The 21,535-nt window shown below is 29.7% G+C and overlaps 1 protein-coding gene across 3 annotated transcripts in view; it reads right to left on the reverse strand.

Annotated features, from left to right (window-relative positions):
• Positions 1 to 665: 665 nt before the first annotated feature.
• Positions 666 to 21,535, reverse strand: part of LOC111618956 (sal-like protein 1) — a 71,646-nt gene continuing 50,776 nt past the window's right edge. For all 3 annotated transcript variants that reach the window (XM_023360585.1, XM_023360584.1, XM_023360583.1), the window contains 3 exons: positions 12,867 to 13,009; positions 6,521 to 6,604; positions 666 to 1,265 (listed from right to left, as the gene is read on the reverse strand). In XM_023360585.1, coding sequence (XP_023216353.1) covers positions 1,147 to 1,265; positions 6,521 to 6,604; positions 12,867 to 13,009 — 346 coding nt within the window. In that variant the 3' untranslated portion in view covers positions 666 to 1,146. The remainder of the gene's footprint in view (positions 1,266 to 6,520; positions 6,605 to 12,866; positions 13,010 to 21,535) is intronic.

The following is a 21,535-nucleotide window of genomic DNA, read 5'->3' on the forward strand; positions in this document are numbered from 1 at the left end:
GAATATTAATATATACATTATGTATATATATATAGCAATATAATTTGCATATATATAAATATATATAGCACAAATTAGAAAAATATAAATATAACTCTTCACAAACAAAAACTATTTTAAAGATATTTTTACATTGTTTATTTTTTTAAACAACTTTTACATCTTCAATAATTTATTGTTTGAGTCTTTTAAAGTTTTATCTAAATTAACAGTTCTTATATGCTTTTTGAATTAAAAAAGTTAAAAGTAGACACATTTCTGAGTTTTAGTTACATATTTCATACATTTACTGGAAATAAATTCTGTTAAATAAACAGTAATAAATTGACTGAAATTAGAAAAATGTATATCCATCATAAATCAATATAACAAAACAGTGAATACCATAGTCATCCACAAAACTATTATCTTTGAAATCTTATACATTACACTAGATTTAATACAACTAGTAATTGTATATACTTTTAACAGCAAATGAATTCATTGTTAAAACAGATTTCAAATTCTTTAAAATCACAGTTTTTTTTAAGCTGTATTAACAAAAAGTTATGGAATCATATAAGAAATACAATAAAAATATAAAATATTAATAAAACTCAATATAGTATAATTAAACATTTGCATATTTAAGATTTTTCTTTTTTGATTTTTCAATATACAACAAAATTTTCAACAATGTGATAATTTGTAAATAATATCTGACATAGTCTTATATATCATTGTCATTTTTCATTAAAGAATTACTAAAAATTTTTTCATGAAACAATTTAAAATCCCTGATTATTTGGGAAAAAAAATGCTATTTCTAGCATTTTTATTGTGCTTCAATGGACTAAGGATTTATTAATTTACTATAAAAACAATAATGAATAAATGTTTCTAAAGAATTTCATGTTGAGTTGAACTCATGTTATATATGTATATAAATTCAGAAAATGTTTAACCTGTAATAAAGTCCAAAATAAACTATATAATACTTTTATTTTACTGAAGTTTACTTTCTTATATATTTTCTATAAAATTTAATCATTTGAATAGAAAAGAAGTATTCTATCCAGCTAAGGCACTCCCAAACTTACAAAATGTTTTGTTATCCTGTAAACAAAAATATAAAAGAAAATAAGAACTTTATATCAAGCACCACCTTTAGGATGAGCAAATTGTACGAGTACGCAGAATGTGGGTTCTGGTTTTTAAGTGTCTGTTCAAATCTGATTGCGTCACACCTCCATAATTACAAGGATGACACAGATATTGTCGAATTCCTAAAATAAGAAATTTTGATTATTACTCATAAAATTAATTATTTGTTTAAATTCAATTATTGTACAAAATAATTTATTTTACTTTGCTTCTAAATACGACAATCATTAAATAACTATTCTTTTAGAATAAAATGTTTACAAATATTTCATTGAGTATATTATCATAATGATTTATTGCAAAAGTTTTTCACAAACTGAAGTGAACAAAGATATTTTATAGAATCGGCTAATTTTAATATTTTATCTTATTAATTGTTTTAATATACTTTTCTGAATTTTTGTTTAAATTCTTTGACATAGAAATCTGATATTCAAAGTTATAATAAAATCTACGAGGGGGTTTCAATAAGAACGCTTTTTATTTTTTTAAGCTAAAGTTTTAATACATATAGAAATACGGAATATATGGATTAGGCTACTTAACATTCAGTTCAATCACTTGTGCCAGCGGTATACCTGCTTGAAGATGCCTGTGTTGTAGAATGCTGGCTCCTGGCCATACAACCATCTGCAAATAGCCGATTTAACCTCCTCGTCAGAATGGAACCTCTCTCCAGGCAATTTTTCCAACATCATCTTCAAGCAAATGCGGCGGTTGCTTTGAATTGTTTGATGAACAGCAGTGAGTGTGGCAGAAGACCTGACCTGTGCTCATCAATCACACACTGATGACCATTTTTAAACATTCACATCATCGATGGACATATGAATAGTCCATGCAATCACCACCATACACTTTCTGCATTTCTACATGAGTTTGTTCATATTTCTTGCCCCTTGCCCATATTAAATGAATAACAATCTGCTGCTCTTGGAGTGTGGACAATGATAGTATACACACTATTTTCTTTCCATTTGTCAGAAATGTCCGACAAGCAACACAAGTGTTCCTATCATGCAATAGTGTTGCCAGAAGTTCATACTTTATTTACTACACAGGTTTACCTCATCTTATGTCAGTAATTGGTTCCAGGAGAGACGACATAAGTTGAATTTACTTGTCACTAGGCTAAACCACAAATAACCATTCCCTGTTCTGTATTTTATTTATAAATGCATTTTTAATAATATATGATTAATAAGAATCTATTTTAAGCTTACAAACAAATAAATTTTAGTTTTTAATATAGCACAGGAAAAAAGTAATCTAAATTTATGAATACATGTACAGTATGTATGTGAGGGGCTAGCCGGGGATACGGAGTAGGTAAGACTCTAGTATCACTTAATTGGCGACTATTCTCTAGAATAGCCCTCGGGTTGTCTAGAAGAATGGCTTTTCTATCTAAAGAAATAGTGTGTGGAGGGCTTTAACTAATATGTTAAAGAGAAAGATCTGGACAGTAAGGTCTAGATCACGTCAGGATCCTTGACACCAGTTAATCAGTTATTTTACACGCGGATTAACACGTGTTATCCCTAACTTGTAAGAGGAGCGAAGGAAATTTAAATACAAATGAATATGAATAACCAATATTAACCAAACCATTTTTATAATAATAAACAAAACATTTAATAAATCAAAATATAAAAGTATACAAAAGAATAAACCTAAACCTAAACTACGACTTAACTTAATCTTATTCTAAACCTGACGCGTGAGAGAGAGATCACATCAATCTATCTCTGATCATATTACCTTCTCCAGGTCTTTTGAATATTTCTCTGAATGAGGGTCTTCTTCAACTCTGGGTATTCTTCTTCTAACAGTTTCTTTGGAAAGTCCTTTAAATAACTTCTCTTTTAACTATCTTGTCGTATACTTCGTTTATTGCTATATATTTATAACTTTCATTTAACTGATTTGTATAACGTACACTTTGTATGACAACTGCCTTTATCTTAGGGCAAGCTCTTTTCGTGTGGCAACCTCTTTTCGACGGACTGCCTTGAATGGCAGGAAAACGTCCCTTTTATTGGCTCTCTAGTAACTTTTAGTGCAAAACTCATCGACTCATCATGAGTCGGCGTGGGAAAGGAAATCAATTTCCTTTCAAAATCGAAAGTTTCATCCATTTTTTTGTAAAATTCATTAAAGTTTAAAAATATTATTTTCTCTTAATTTTATAATTATTTTTCTCTACTTTGTTAATTTTCACAATGACCCTCTCCTGAATTTCCAGATTCTCACACGTACATACTTGTAAATATACATGTTTACAGTACATTGCGGAATCTTTATTTGTGAATGTGGTTTGCTCTAACATATTATAAAATAAGATGATTTTGTAAGGTTAATAACAAATACAGTTATTAAAATTATTTTGTGATAACATAAATTAGTTTATTTTTTACTAAATTTACTAATAACGACTGGCATGAGTTATGTCGTTCTTGATTATATTAACATATAATCAAGAACACCACCAAACAGTAGATATTGGAACTACTGTAGAAAATGCCAATATTGAGCTCTTAAAGACCACTAAATAAGATGACAACACAGAGTCACAGATGTTTTCATATTTCGTTCTCTATGATTTATGATGATTATATTAACATTTACTGTAAATGTATTTTAATATGATTTTGTGCGCTTTTAACATTTTTCTAGTTATATTACAATTTCAATATTTATTGTGGACAGACATAAAGTTGAATAAAATGACTTAAACTTGATTTTTATTTTCAATATATTATGTTGAGTTATGTCGTTCTTGATTATATTAACATATAATCAAGAACAACATAACTCGAGGTATACCTGTATTCATGTTTTTGTGTACACATTAAAATGTTTGTTTAAAAAAATAAAAGGCATTACTTATTGAAACACCCTTGTATATTAATTTTATACTTGTGAGAACTATGATGGCCTCTTTATTCCTAGACTTATTACATCATCTCAGACATAAGACCAGCCTTAGAATATTAATTAATATAATATTTGAAAAATAAATTGTTTTCTTTTTATAAATGACATACATTTTGTCTGATTATATTTTATATCACAGCTGCTCAGTCTGGGGTTATTGTTTGAATCTAAAATTAAAAAATTTTAAGTGAAATAATTTTTAGTTATTTAATTTATTATTAACAATAAATATAAAATTGATTCCATATGAGGATTGCAATACATCCTCAGTATGATTTTTGATTCCTTTAAATGTAATTGTATTCTTAGTATTTTCATGAATCTTTGTATTAATCAAATATTATAATTAAATCACACTTCTATAAAAACTTTCTGGAGACTTAGAGATAAGGATTATTTGTCACTGAAACAAGCTTTCTCTGTATCAACTGTGAATAAGACAATTCTTGTCATGTCATTTAAAGAAGACTTTCAGGTCTTCTTGATCAAGATGTCAGAGTCAAATGCTATAAATTATTAATTAAGCTAAAACATATTTTAAGCATGTAATAACTTGTAGATCCTTACTGGAGGCCTGATGAATGTATAATAAAACTATAATCCAATTAATTTCAAAATTCCAATTAAATTCATAAATACTGTAGAAGTGAATAGGGCTGTCAGCACCTTTTGTCTTTTGTATTCACCTGACACACAAAAATGACTTCCCATCATGTTTTATCATGTAAAGAAGCCCTCATAATTAAAAGTAAAATGATTATAGGACCATTTTTTTGATGTAAAAAACTTGCTTCAGATTATAATTTGAGAATCTACAATCCAGCCTACCAAAGTTGGAAAGTATTTTAAACACATAATCCATGAATTATAGAAAATTACTGCTAGGGAGAAAATTACAATAATTTTCAAAAAACTAATATCATAAGCATAAAATTATGGAGTAATGTGTCATCCATCAACGTTTAATAAGATAAGACCTAAAAATGATACTTAATATCATGAACTGGCATAACAATCAAAGATGAGTGAAAATGTTTAAAATAATAATCTTCAACAGATCAAATATGACAAGAAATGAATATAATACTAAACTTGATATTTCTAAATTGAGTACATTTATATTATCAAACAATCTATCAGATAATCTATTGGGCTATTTTAAGGCTAGTAAATAATTAAATACAAATCAATTTGGCTAGAAGTAAGCAGTTATGCTGCCATCTCATGGTAAATTTAATGATTTGAAATAAATTAATTTTAACTGAGAGCCATAGAGGGCCATGGGTGCTAAATTATCCCCAATCAGCAACGTGAGTAATCAATATGGTTATATCTAAATTAATTAGTAGTTCTGGAAGCAAAGGTTGAATGGAGGTCTGGGTAGTGTAACTGGCATTGCATCTGCATGATAAGCAGGAGTTGCAGTTTTGAGTCCAACTCTGGGCTAATTTTCTTCCAGAATATTGTAAATTAAAGTTAATTTATTTCTAATTATTAAATTTACAATGAATGACAGCATATCCACCTACCTCTAGACAAACTGATTTGCATTTAATTATCTACTAGTCTTAAAACAGCTTAATGGATAATCCAGTGGATTGTTTGGCAATACAAATAAATCAGGTTGATGTTTATATTATACAGGGTGCATAGGACAGTCCCTTTAACCAGAAAATTCTTGTGAACGGAGAGAGCTACAGCTATGCAAGTGAGATAACTGTATAGTAAAGCAACTATGCCTGATCTAATGCAAACGACAGCAGTGTCCCTAGTGGCAAAATTTGGAAGATAGGCAGTGCAAATTGAAAATGAAAACAGATATATTAATACATTTATTTTGTGTGTTGTGTATTTTCTAAATACATTCAAATGTTTTTAATTTAAACATTAAGTAATCCAAATATTTCAATTACCTATTTTTGAAAATTAAATTAGTTTTCTGTAAGTTGCTAGTGTTTGTCTGTAATTCACATGATATTCCTTTCTATTTTTTTTATCCACTCCTTTAATTACTTCAATTTTTTAATCTAATGATAAAAATGTGTGCATTTTATGCTTGGAAATCATAAAAACATGACCAAAAAACTCTGCTAACTAGATATATATGCCATTTAAACTATAAAACATATAACAAGATTTTCTATGCTCTAGGAGTTTGGAAAACCCTAAAATACACATGCTCCATAGCTCAGCTAACTGAAATACTACTTTCTGATTTCAAATTTCATTTCTTCAATAAGAGATATAACAACTTCAAATTATCCAAATTTATACTAAAAAATTCATTATCTACTTTTTTAAACACTAATTTAATACAATTTAAGTTTCAAGAAGAATACTAGCAAACATTATCCAATAATTTAAAATAATCAAATTCAAATGTATTTCTATTATTGATGTTTTTTAAATATGCATAAATTATGAATTGCAAAATACATACCTTGATGCCTCATCATGTGAACCTTTAATTGACTATTAGTGCGGCTGCGATATTCACATGAAGGACATTTGTAAGGACGAATATCTGAAATTAATTAAATGATTATATCAATCAAATTGACATTTTATTTAAAAAACATGACAATATTAAAAACTATAAAACATATTACAATTTTGAAGATGCATTCAGAATGAAATACATCCATTATTTCTACAAAGCAAAGGAAAAAACAATAACAATAAAACATAGAACTGTATGCTTTATTAGAGCTTCCAGTATATAAAAGAAAAGCAAAGAGTATATAGCACTTGCCTTTCTTTATCAGAAAGATTATACTAAGATATTAAATTTGGAATTGTAACTTTAAGCCATACATGTATTAAATTGGGCTACTTTACTATTATTAATAATTAGATTCTAAGTAATTTGGTACTAGAGGTAAGTGTTAGATGCAATCTCTTATTAAATTTAATAATTTTAATTAAATTAATATTTACTTGAATAATTTAGAATATTCTGGAAGAAAAGAATTCGACTGGAGCAGGACCTTGAATTTACAACTCCTGCTTACCATGCATATGCGTTGCAAAAGATCCCACAATAGTTGTTAAAGAATTACAAGACATAACTTTGATGGATAAGGAAATTGGAACAACATTAGACTACGAGAGTTTATACCCCTCCATTAAGATTGAGTCCTGTTTGGAAGCGCTCTTGGGATTCTTGTTTAAAATAAACCCAGAGTTAGCACACCACAGAAACAAAGTTTTAGAGATAGCTAAACTCGTATGCTGTGAATCCTTCTTTGGATTTGAAGGCCAAACATACAAACAGAATAGGGGAGTTCCTATGGGAAGCCCAATTTCGGGGCTCCTATGTGAAATGGTAATTAGAAAAGTTGTACATAGCTTCAGGAGTAATATTGTTTACTACAAGAGATATGTTGATGACATTTTTATAATATGGAAAAACAATAGAGCAATTAGTAACTTTATAAAAAGTATCAACGACAACGAAGATGGCCTAAATCTGAAGCTAGAACAAAAAAGTTCCAAAGTTATACATTTCTTAGACATCAATATTGTCTTTAAGAATGGGCATATATCCACCAATGTGTACACCAAACCTACACATAGCCCACTATATATCCCCACACATTCTAATGATCCATTTCGTTATAAATTGGCTGCATTTCGTGCCCTAGTTAGAAGGGCCTTTTTATACTGAGGCAATATTATGGACAGAGACAAAGAAATCGACAGGATTAAACGGATAGCAGAATCCTTAGGCTACAGGAAAAACATAATTGCCGGCATTGTTAGAAACTTTGAGATAAAGGATACAAAGGTCTCTAAACAAAGACCTAGTAAATACATAAAATTCACCTACAACAAAAATGTAAGAAGCGTTATGAAGGAGATTGCGGACATAAAAGAATCAACGGTGATTTTAAAACGAGCTCCTAATTAATTTAAAATTCTAAGAAACGATAAAGGGGATATTAAGAAAGAAGATAAAGCAGGAGTTTATAAGATCCCGTATGAGAACCAACAATTAGGATTAAAAAAGGAGTACATAGGAGTTACAACGAGGAAATTGGGGGTAAGGGTCAGAGAGCATAAATATGATGTTAGGAAAAAATCAAACAACTGTGCTGGCCCAGATGGCTCAAGCCCAAGGTTCCGTAGTTGGATGGGAAGAAGCTGAAATCATTAAGCAAATACACTCTCCAACTTTAGCGAAGACAGCCGAAAAAATGGAAATACACAGAAGCAAACTTGATGATAGATGTATAAACGCCAGAGATGTGGAGGGCCTACCCTCAGCATGGAAGTTTGCTATTAAAAGACTTACAAATGGCTTATGAATGACGACTTGATTCGCAATTCACGTTATGAGAGCATTTATAATTTTTGTTAACTGTTAACGACTTGTACTATTACTTATTTATTGTTGTATGTTATTTATTTTTACAATTGGTATTTTTACACTTTAATTATTTTACTTAATTACTCAGTTGTCGATATTTTTGAAATTTAATGTTCTATTCTTTGTGGTTATCCATATTTGTTTTTTTCAACTTGAAGATGATCTATGAAGTAGATCAGAAACATTTGTTTTTTAAATAAACTCCCTCGGCAAAGGATTAGATGTTGATTATTTTGAACCATAGAGCAATGCCAATGAGAACACAAGCATCCCTTAGGGCCACCTACGTCAGTACAGTCTATGGGAGAAAATGAAAAAAAGAGAAACCCACAAGCAGCATGATCTGATCTAGAATGGGCAGCTGCTAAACAGTTTCTGTTTCCAACATCAGGTGTGGTTGATCTATAAACACCTGGCTTTAGATACATAACTTAAGTATAACTAGGAAACAAAAATGGTTGTTACGTGTTCACAGCACAATACTGGCTCTGATGTCTCCCTAGTTAACAACATTCAAATTCATGTGTTGGACATAAGCTGACAATTGAAAAATTTGCCTTGGTCTCCCTTGACTACCAGTGGTAAACAAATGGTTGGCTATATTTTTAAATTTTCCAGAACAACTCCTGAAAATACATCCAATAATCATTACAATTTTAGAAAACACAATGAAACACTGGAGAACAACATTGCACCTCGGACTTCACAACACACACATAAACCAAATACACATAAAGCAATGCATTTTCCAGAGAGACTCATTAAGTCCACTTTTGCTTTTTTTGGCCTTAAATCCACTGTCTAATAGGTTAAACACTGTTAAATATGGATACAACTTCAAACACAACAGAACAATACATATTATTTCATGTATGATAAATGGATAACATAAAATTCTGCATTCACACAAACATAGCTAAATCATCTATCAGAAGTTACACACACTTACTCCAATGACAATTCAAATGGAATTTGGTCTAGACCAGGGTTGTCCAATCTTTTTTCCTAATGGACCAATTTAGAAATTTATGTATAATCAGCAGGCCACAAAGGAACTTTATATAAATATATGCTTTTAAAAAGTTCAAAATGTGAATATCAAATTTTAATAACAAATACAGTATTTTTTGTAATTATATATTTTATTGTCAGTAAAAAAAACTCCCACAAAATAAAAATAAATTAAATGTGATTTTTGACATTGCCTTCCTTTTATAATATTGTTGATATCTGCTTTTATGATACTAGTATTAATTATAAAAATCTTAGTCAAATGGGAATCAACCAACTTATTTCTTTCAGCAGTTTTAATGTTTTTCATGCACAAAAACAATTGTTCACAACATGTACTACCCCACATGCATAACACTTTTCTAGATAAAACAGTTTTCTAGAACCAATTACATCATTATGACAACAAAGTGTATCCAGTGAAATGAGAATAATTTTTATGACATACTTTACAAAAAAAAAATAACACAGATGATAAATCAAAATCATATGATATGTTATGTGCCAGATGATTTCTCCTTACTTGCCACTTTGGGCTATAGGTTTGCCACCCCTGTCCTAGACTTTATTAATTAAACTTATGAACAATCAAATATTCTTATAGTCATCACATCTCTATATAGACTTTATTAATTTGTTTGTAAAGATAAATAAATAAATAATACTCAATTAACTCTTTGATGAGCAAATTCTCATTAAAATAAACATATATATCTATATATGTTTATTTTAATGAGATATATATATATATATATATATATATGCAATTTAAAAAGTAATCTATAAACTGCATACAGATTCTTATGTGAAAATTAAAAATAAAATAACAATTAACAAATGCAATCTATTTAACCATTTTATTAGTTCACTATTCAATTAATATCATTCACATTTTATAATTCTGTAAGGCATCAAAAATAGTAAAGCTCCTGCTAGTTTTGGTGTTGCATAGAAATTATGAAGTATGCCTAGAAGTGATAGAATTTTATGGTGATATTATAAGTAAAATATCAAAAAATAATAAGCAAATATGAAATTTGTAATGGAATAATTTTCACATATAAAATGTTTAGAATACATTTAGAAATACTGTATATTAATAAAAATAAAATAGTCCAAGATGACTTTCTAGTACTAACCAATAGTTATTAATATAAAGATAAGCCTTTACATACAAAAATATTAAAAATGTAATAAAACTAATTTTGGGTTAGAAGGTGTAAAAGTTAAATACAACAGTCCACAACATCCAGTAATGATATTCCACAGATGGTGTACATGAAGTTATCATGTTACCCCTTGTCAATGTATGTGACAGAGATGATGTTTAGTACAAGTAACTGACAGTAACTAGTTGTTTAGTGCATATGCAATTTGCAAGAGTCACAATTGTGATTAATATGATAAAATAACCTGTGAACCAAGTGCATCTTTTACAGTACAGTATGTACAATGCATACAAAATCAAGGAATCTGACAGTCTGCTGTAATCTGACATCTGCTTGTCTTATAATATTAGATTACAGAGACTACTGTATTTATAATTTTTATTATTTGAAAAAATACATGAATCATTCATTCATGATCAAATATATTTGAAAGTTTTACGTCAAAGTATTTTGACAAATAATATTAAATGAGAGTAAGATTTTTTTATTTTAATAAAATTTTAGTTATTACTGTAAATGACATAAAATTAGTTTTGGATAATAAAATATCTATTTACTAATTTAATTTTATTTGATTATTATTATAAAAATAATCTTACTTTTATGAAAATCCATGTGCCTTTTTAGATCTGAAGTTGAGCAGAATGTCTTGGAACAATAATTACAGATGTAAGAATAATTTCCTTGAGTTGATGCCATTATCATATGGTTTTTATTTGATGTTGAATTAACAGTATCAGATCTAAAATTATTTTTAAAAATAATGAAAATATTGTCATTTTATGTAATAAACAATAATAAAAATTTTATCTATAAAATTGTTTAAATAAAATATAAAATACTTTTTAGATAAAAAAAATTAAAACTTCTTATTCAACTTTTCAAATTGAAAAATTTTTAAAGAAAGAAAATAAAGAATTCATTTTTATAAAATTTACTTTTAAAGCTGCCAAAGTTTTGAAATAAAGGAAGCATATCATAATTAATCCATTTCTATATAACTAGAAAGTTTACTTACATTTTAACAGGAGAAAATTCAAAACTTAATAGCAGAAAAGAGACATTATTATAATTATTTTTATATTTTCATNTAGACTTTATTAATTTGTTTGTAAAGATAAATAAATAAATAATACTCAATTAACTCTTTGATGAGCAAATTCTCATTAAAATAAACATATATATCTATATATGTTTATTTTAATGAGATATATATATATATATATATATATGCAATTTAAAAAGTAATCTATAAACTGCATACAGATTCTTATGTGAAAATTAAAAATAAAATAACAATTAACAAATGCAATCTATTTAACCATTTTATTAGTTCACTATTCAATTAATATCATTCACATTTTATAATTCTGTAAGGCATCAAAAATAGTAAAGCTCCTGCTAGTTTTGGTGTTGCATAGAAATTATGAAGTATGCCTAGAAGTGATAGAATTTTATGGTGATATTATAAGTAAAATATCAAAAAATAATAAGCAAATATGAAATTTGTAATGGAATAATTTTCACATATAAAATGTTTAGAATACATTTAGAAATACTGTATATTAATAAAAATAAAATAGTCCAAGATGACTTTCTAGTACTAACCAATAGCTATTAATATAAAGATAAGCCTTTACATACAAAAATATTAAAAATGTAATAAAACTAATTTTGGGTTAGAAGGTGTAAAAGTTAAATACAACAGTCCACAACATCCAGTAATGATATTCCACAGATGGTGTACATGAAGTTATCATGTTACCCCTTGTCAATGTATGTGACAGAGATGATGTTTAGTACAAGTAACTGACAGTAACTAGTTGTTTAGTGCATATGCAATTTGCAAGAGTCACAATTGTGATTAATATGATAAAATAACCTGTGAACCAAGTGCATCTTTTACAGTACAGTATGTACAATGCATACAAAATCAAGGAATCTGACAGTCTGCTGTAATCTGACATCTGCTTGTCTTATAATATTAGATTACAGAGACTACTGTATTTATAATTTTTATTATTTGAAAAAATACATGAATCATTCATTCATGATCAAATATATTTGAAAGTTTTACGTCAAAGTATTTTGACAAATAATATTAAATGAGAGTAAGATTTTTTTATTTTAATAAAATTTTAGTTATTACTGTAAATGACATAAAATTAGTTTTGGATAATAAAATATCTATTTACTAATTTAATTTTATTTGATTATTATTATAAAAATAATCTTACTTTTATGAAAATCCATGTGCCTTTTTAGATCTGAAGTTGAGCAGAATGTCTTGGAACAATAATTACAGATGTAAGAATAATTTCCTTGAGTTGATGCCATTATCATATGGTTTTTATTTGATGTTGAATTAACAGTATCAGATCTAAAATTATTTTTAAAAATAATGAAAATATTGTCATTTTATGTAATAAACAATAATAAAAATTTTATCTATAAAATTGTTTAAATAAAATATAAAATACTTTTTAGATAAAAAAAATTAAAACTTCTTATTCAACTTTTCAAATTGAAAAATTTTTAAAGAAAGAAAATAAAGAATTCATTTTTATAAAATTTACTTTTAAAGCTGCCAAAGTTTTGAAATAAAGGAAGCATATCATAATTAATCCATTTCTATATAACTAGAAAGTTTACTTACATTTTAACAGGAGAAAATTCAAAACTTAATAGCAGAAAAGAGACATTATTATAATTATTTTTATATTTTCATTAAAGAGAGCCTGGAGCAAACTTTAAGCTTTCTAGCTTCCTTGTAAGCTAAAGAATTTAAATTTTATGTATAAAAAAAAAAAAAAACTATTTCACATTATTGAATGCAACAGTAGTAATCTGCACCTAAGAGACCAGAGAGGTGCAGATGGTCAAAAATGCCAGATTACTGGGTATTTTATTTTCTCAAAATTTGGTAAGTTATATACAATCTGAGCATTGCAGACATTGCTGTACACTTTATTCCAGTGAGTGTTTAACCAACACAAACAAGATCCTGTAACAAACAGTCATTTTTCTCAATCAAACTGTTCTTGATCCCATGGTTAACCTCCTGACATATAGCAGAAATGTGCACAGCTGGACACCCATATTCATCCTGGGTACTATGTATCCAAAAAAAGTTCCAATTTATGAAATACTAGTATACTGGATTATCATCAGGAAATTTCAGATTATCAGCTACTTTTCAGAGGGTACCAGATTACCAAACATTCTGGATTATTAGGTGCCAAATTAACAAACTTCTACTGTAAATGAAAAATCAATCATTTTTCATCAAATCTAGCTTACATCATAGAACATGATGAATGAGGGTGGAAAAAGCAGTTTCATTGCACAATAAATTAATTTTGATTCTTTATTTATTTGTTCTGATAGGCCTACCTTTTTTTTTATTACAATAATAATAATATACTAAAATTTGTAAACCTCTTTCTACTTAGAAAGCACTAAAAACTTCATTTTTATGTTTATTCTACTTAGATTTATGTAATCAATGTCTTCTATGTAATAATTGAAAAGGTTTAATTTTTGTGTTTTTAAAATATATTGAGTTAGTGGTGTTTGGCTGATAACTAGGGCTCAGCTTTTGATAAAAATTTATCTTTGAGTATTGGTTGATAATCCCTAAAATAAACAGAAAAATGGAAATCTAAAGGCCCTACAACCCAAAATTCAGGAATTATAAATGCATATTTTCAATATTCTGCCTATTAAATATTTTCTTGCTTTCAAGAATTTTCTAGACTGTAATTAGACTAGCTACTGCATTGTTACATTGCTCAGCATATGCTCTTTATTTTTCTTCAAGAATTTTTTACAAGTTACTTCCCCTTCAAACCTGAAGTAAGTGTGAATGCTCTTAGTGAATGGATTTTGTAAAGTATTCTTGATTTAATTGAATACAGTTTTCAGAAGTCTAAACATGCATAGAGGAAAACAGTTTATACCACTCCTGGCAAAAATTACGGTACCATTTCATTATAATGATGTTTTTACAGCATTTTAAGTATGTAGTAAAGAAATAAAACAAGTAATTAATACAAAATACTTTTTAAATTTCCATCTTTCCTGAATAGCAGTCAAGAGATCTGATTTACAGCATGAAGCTTTGTCCTGGACAATTTATTTAATTTCCACCACATGTTTTCTGTCAGGTTGAGATCTGGACTGTGTGCTGGCCAGTTTTGTGTGTTGATGTGCTGTTGGTAAAGAAAATTTTTAATAGTTTGAGTCCTAGGACAAAATACACTGTAATTTTGAAAAATAACATCACCACCAAACATATTTTCAATGGATGGAATAAGAAAGTTCTCCAATATATCAGTCTATACTTGGGCATTAACTGCTGCTGTAATAATGGCCAGTTTGCCTAGTCCTTTACATGACATGCAACCTCAAATAATAACCGAGATAGGAAACTTTATCATTTTCTTTAGGCAGTCTCCTTATAAGTTTCATTAGAACAGTACCAGACAAAAGTTCCAGCATCATCTTCATGATCAATGTAAATTTCTAACTCATCACTAAATATCACTTGCATCCAGTCATATACAGTGTGTGATTGCTTTGGCTCATTCTAAGCTTATTTTCTTATGTTTTGTTGTTAGTGATGATTTTTGTTTTGCTTTTGTATATGAAAATCCCATTTCTTTCAAAAGATTTCTCATTGTTCTGTCATAAATACTAATACCTGCTTCTTTCCACTTCCTATTCATTTCTTTTGTTGTACATTTCCTATTTTCAAGACACATTGCTTTCAGTTTCCTACCCTGATGCTTTGATGTGTTTCATGGTTGACCAGTATGTTTTCCTTTTATAATATTCCCAGTTTTTTTTATTCTGTAAACACTGTAAAAAACACCATGATGAAGTGATTCCACAATTTTTGCCAGGGATTGTGTAAAATACAAAAACATTGTCTGTATGGCATATTTTAAGTATTTCTTAATAGGAAACTGCAAATTTATGCTCTAAATTATTGGGTTGTTCGGAAAGTATGTATGTTTTTTTTTCTGTGAAAAAAAAAACAATATTTTTATAATAAATAAAAATATTTTATTGAATTATATATAGACTATTTTGGTTAAATACCTGTTGTCATCGTTTCTGGTAGTAGCATGATTTCACATTCATAAAAGTTTTGATTGTTGCTTACAAAAAAAACTGATCCAAATGATTTTGATATTGTCATTTCAAGTAAATGTCTTACAGTTAAAAAAAATTTGTATAGACCAGAACAAGTAATAATCTGTGTGTGCTAGATCTGGCAAATATGGTTGGTGTGATAGCACGTCCCATCTAAGTTATAACAGTTTCTGACGAGTTACCAAACTTGTGTGAAATTTGGCATTATCATGAAAAACACTACACCTGTTTTGTTGATCAATTCTGGCTGCCTTTTTTGTTTAATGATATTACTCAATTTGTTTACTCGATAGCAGTACACTTTCGAATCAATTGTTAAATTGTCTGGTAAAAGCTCCAAAAAAAAAAAAAATTTCTTAAAATCCCATATATCAAGCTTTGCAACAAAACCAATTTGTTTCACGTAATCATAAACAGTTCAATTTGACAAATTTAATCTCTTAGTGATTTCACGTGTTGTTATTCGGCAGTTTGCTTCAATAAGTGCCTTTATTTTGTTTTTGTTGGCTTCAACTGGCCATCCAGAGCGTGGTGCATCTTCAATATTGAAATTGCCAGAACGAAATTTTGTAAACCAGTTTTGGCACTGTCGTTCTGTCAATACATCTTCTCCATACACATCACACAATTTTTTTCTTGCTTGAACAGCATTCTTACCTTTTTAGTGATAAAAGGGCAAAATATGCCGAAAATGCTGCTTTTGATCTTCCATATTTGAAGGGACACAAAAAATAAACAATTGCACGAAATCAAACAAAATTTTTTACAAATAAGCCTTAAAATGCTAGCTGTCAAAATATATAATGATAATATGGTTTAGAATGAAAATGACAGGAAAAATACGACTAATTCGTATAGTGGTAAAAAAACAAACTTACTTTCTGAACAACCTAATAATAAAAATGATAAAAGTTCAAAACCTTTTCAATGAGTTCAGAATTACTTTAAAACTATATAAAATATGAAGAAAAAGACACTCTGCCTCTTCTAACTTCAGAGGTTATTAGACATTTAAACAACTCTTAAATCAGGACAAGGTTATTTTAATTATTACACTTCACCATACAATTATAAGTTACCTATCAAATTCATTTCACCAAAGTGATAATGCTTTGGTGAAATGAATTTATATGATGAAGTGTAATAATTAAAATAACCTTGTCTGATCTAAGTGTTGTTTGAATGTTTTTACTCACCTCTGAAGTCAGAAGAGGCAGAGTTTTTTTCTTGTATTTTATATAGTCTTAAAGAATATTGCTAATATGTTTTCTCCTATGAAAGAAACAAAAGTGATAATAAATACAGGTATACCTCACCTTACATCGGTAATTGGTTCCAGAAGAGGCGACGTAAGTCGAATTTACTTGTCTCCGAATCTACTTGTCACTAGGCTAAACCATAAATTACCATTCCCTGTTCTGTATTTTATTTATTAATGCATTTTTAATAATATATGGTTAATAAGGATTTATTTTAAGCTTACAAACAAATAAATTTTAGTTTTTAATATAGTACAGAAAAAAGTAGTCTAAATTTATGAATTCATGTACTGTAAATACAGTACATACTTGTAAATATATATATATTTTAATATAATTTTATGTGCTTTAAATGCTTTTCTAGTGATATTACGACTTCAATATTTGTGGCGGACAGACATAAAGTCAAATAAAATGACTTAAACTTGATTTTTATTTTTCCATATATTTTTTTGACAAACAACGTATAATTGGGAACGACGTAACTCAAAACGATGTAAGTCAAGGTATACCTGTATATGCATCTACTTAATATTACAGTTGTAGTCAATAATAGTAGATACAACAGAAAAAACTAAGTAAAAATTTATTATATAGTGGGTGATTGGTTAACAAACATAATCCGTTCCAAGAGTTTGTTCGCTATCTGAATTGTTCGTTAACCGATTATCAATTTACCATAGGTTTGTATGGAAATTTGATTAATTCGTTCTGGAGACCAAAAAAAAAAAAAAAAATATTTACTTTCTTACTATGTTTATTTATATGTAATAATCAAAATACATATATACACAGTCTTGCATTTTTATTAGTTATGTTTTTTGGTTTGTGGGGGTTAAAGAATCTGTCTAACGTTGATTGCTTTTCTCTCTTCTTCAGGATGTTCAGAAGTAATTACAGTAATAGCATTGTAATTGTAGAGATCACCAAGCCTATTAACCTCAACCTGGTTTGTATGCCATTCTAAGACTGTTGATCTGACATCCCCCACTTCTTCAAATCTTTAATTAATAGCAGATATCGGCATTAATCTTCTTTTTCATAATTAAACATATCTCGCTGAGTTTCTTGGTGTTCTTCATTCAAGAGTTCTTAGTGTTCTTCTGTTGTCAGATCCGTTTCAGGTTCCATTAAGAGCTCTTCAATGTTATTTATTTCTTAGAAGTGATTTTTGTTACTCCTTTAGCTGCTTGAGTCTTCTTGATTAGACTGTATCCTTCTTAGATAAGATTGAACTGCACCCTACTGTAGATTTGTTCAAGCCATACTGCCCAGCAGCAATCAATCAATCAATTATTTTATTAATGCATAAAGATGCATGTCCAGCACCGCTAGGCATAGCTGGACATGGGTTACAGAAAAATAGATTTTCTTTTAATGATATGAAACCGTGCTTTGCAATTTGTTTCTGCTCTTAACACAACGAAGCGCCACAAACTAAAACACCCGGCGGGTCTCCTCATCTTTATTTAGTTGAGATAAAGTTGAGGAAACCCGCCAAGCGTCCCAATCCATAGTACCTCATTGTGTTAAGAGCAGAGAAAAATAGATTGCAAATAAACAATTTCACATAAATATGTAAACGCAGACAATATATAAACTTTGAAGTCTGTACATACGGTACATGGTATTTGCAAAGGAATAAAATGTGACAGTATAATTGTAGAATAGGCAAATACAGTTATAGAAGGATTAAGCATATATGAAGTCACAATTAATTGTTGATACTTGAGCAACAAAACATATATAATGGAGAGCATATAATATACAATGAATAAATGGTGAAAACAGAATACTAAAAATAAAGTACACAGTGCTGATAAATACACAAATACAATGTAATAGCATTAGCAGGAAGAGAGACTATACAGTATATACAATCTGAATTACATATTAGAGAGGTTGAGGCGCATGTTTTAAACGTGTAAACGTGTACGTGTGACGTTCGGCGGCGCTTTCCCGTAAGCCTAAAAGTTTGACGATGATGTTTGGAATGTCGAGCGTGATTCCACCGACTATCCAAACACCATTGTCAAACTTTTAGGCTTACGGGAAAGCGGCGCCGAACGTCACACGTACACGTTTACACGTTTAAAACGTGCGCCTCAACCTCTCTATTACCTAGAAGTTGAGTTACTAGTGGGGACGTTAGTCCTCCTGTTGTACTGGTAGATGAGTTGTACAAATTGGTTGAAGGTGTCCGTATCGTTTATCAGGCCACTCAAAAACTCGTGATTATTTTTTGGCCAGTGGCCATGCTTGTAGTTGATGAGGATGCGAAGCTGTGATCTCTCAGGCTCCAACATGGCACAGTCTAGAATGTAATGGAGGCTGCCATCCTGCATATTACAAATAGGGCAAAGGCCACTGTTTTGTGGGTTGATGAAACGCTTAAGGTACGAGTGAAAGTGGACGTGGTAACATCAGACATGAGTTGAATATGTTCCAAAACTTTAAATCTGTAAGCATAACAGCTTTTCAAATCTCAAAATGTTTAACCTGAAGAAGGCCAAAGAATATGGTCGAAAACGTTTGTTTTTCAAATAAATATTTTACTGATCAAAGGTTTATTGTGAATTGATTTTTATATATTGAACCAGTACCTGGTGAGAAGGAACCTTTACATAAGGTATTTGAAGCTATGCCGGCTAAGTCATATAAGAAGGCAGTTCTAGCCCTTATTAGGGCTAGGGCTAAGCTGAGATTCCTTACGATGTGCAAGAATAGAGGGGTGTTCCCTATGTCCATTCAACGAATACGTCTACCTGTTGGATGTGAATCATTGCTACCCAAGCTTAGAATATTATGTTTACGGAAGGCAATACACACAACACGCAAGACGGTGTTTTCTAAACTCAATAGCGCAATTAATGTTGAGAATCAAATACACAACCAAGATTCGGGGTTACTACAAGAAATCAATCGGAAAATTGTTACCTTCCAACGTAAGCTAGAAAGAAGCCTATCCATACGGTATCAAAAGAAATTTGAGTGGATTCTCAACAAGCAAAAACGGCATGAGGTACCACAACTATCATCCTTGATATGCTGGGACAACATATCGCCTCCTGATTTTCTCATCCGCTCACTATCATATGGACCCATGTTTGCCCCTCGTGATTCCTACATACGAGCTGAAAAAGTGATGCCTGACTTAGAAAATCTGATCAATGGGATGAACGAAGTGTAAAAAGAATACTTCAGATGGAAGACAGCATTCAAGATACAACATACTAATAACCATATACAGTGGTACCTCAGGATACGAAATTAATCCGTTCCGAAACTGAGATCGTATCATGAAAATGTCGTAAGGTGGATCATCTTTTCCCATACGATTACATGTAAAACCAAATAATTCGTTCCAACGCAAAAAACATACTCAAATTAAAGCCAAGTAATACATTTAAAAAAAATAACTGTAGTAAGAAAAACAAATGAAAAATGCGAACTAATGTAACGTCGTATGGTGAGTTTTTGTTCGTATCGTGGAGCAAAAATATGTTCGAATTTCATGGCGTATCCTGAAAATTTCGTATGCTGGGGCGTTCGTAACCTGAGGTACCACTGTACAAGACGACCGAATTTGGAAGCAGATTTACAAGTCCAAAAAATGGTTAACAGATAATAACATAGTAGTTCTCAAGGTGGATAAAAGCAAAGCTATGGTGTTATTGAAGAGGAAAACGTACATCTCAATGATGCAAAAATACATCAATGATACGGAGTGTGAGTCTATTGAGGATGGATTTGTCAACAAACTACAAACGCGTGTAAAAAAGTTTACTCAAACACCGTTGGCTAGAGTATTGAACATAAATAGGGCAAAGGGGGTCTTCCCCTGACACTCCCAGGCTCTTTGCGTTTGCCAAGACACACAAGGATATACCTTCATTGAGACCAATCCTGGACAAGGTGCGATCCTCCACCAGATCGTTAGACACGGCTATACACAAGCGCATAGCTCATCACTTAAACAATTATTCTTGGACGGTTAGGAACTCGGTAGAGTTATTGGATGCTTTAAGACCGCTTAGCATTAATGGTCGAACGTACATCACTGTGCTTGATTTCATTTCTTTGTACCCTTCTATAAAAATCCAGCCATGCTTTTGCGCAATTAGGGACCTATTACTAACTTCATATTGGGAGTATCATAAACAAGTATTGGAACTTGCCCACCTGTTGTGCTATACATCATTTTTTCGGTTCAACAACTAAACTTATCTCCAAAAGCGGGGTGTCCCTATGGGTAGCCCACTTTCGGGAGATTTGTGTGAATTAGTCATTAGACAATTAGAACAAAGAATAGTACGTATGTACATTTCTAACATACTTATTTATAGGAGATATGTTGATGACATCTTTATTATGTGGAATGCTAAGCCCAATATAAATGACTTCATTGACGCAATGAATAATAACCTGTATGGCCTCTGCATCAAATTAGACCAAATAAGCAATTCAAATGCTACCTTTCTTGATATCAA

This window comes from Centruroides sculpturatus, unplaced genomic scaffold (assembly GCF_000671375.1).
Source record: "Centruroides sculpturatus isolate CEXI.00-Female unplaced genomic scaffold, Cexi_2.0 scaffold66, whole genome shotgun sequence".
Classification (NCBI taxonomy): Eukaryota; Metazoa; Arthropoda; class Arachnida; order Scorpiones; family Buthidae; genus Centruroides; species Centruroides sculpturatus.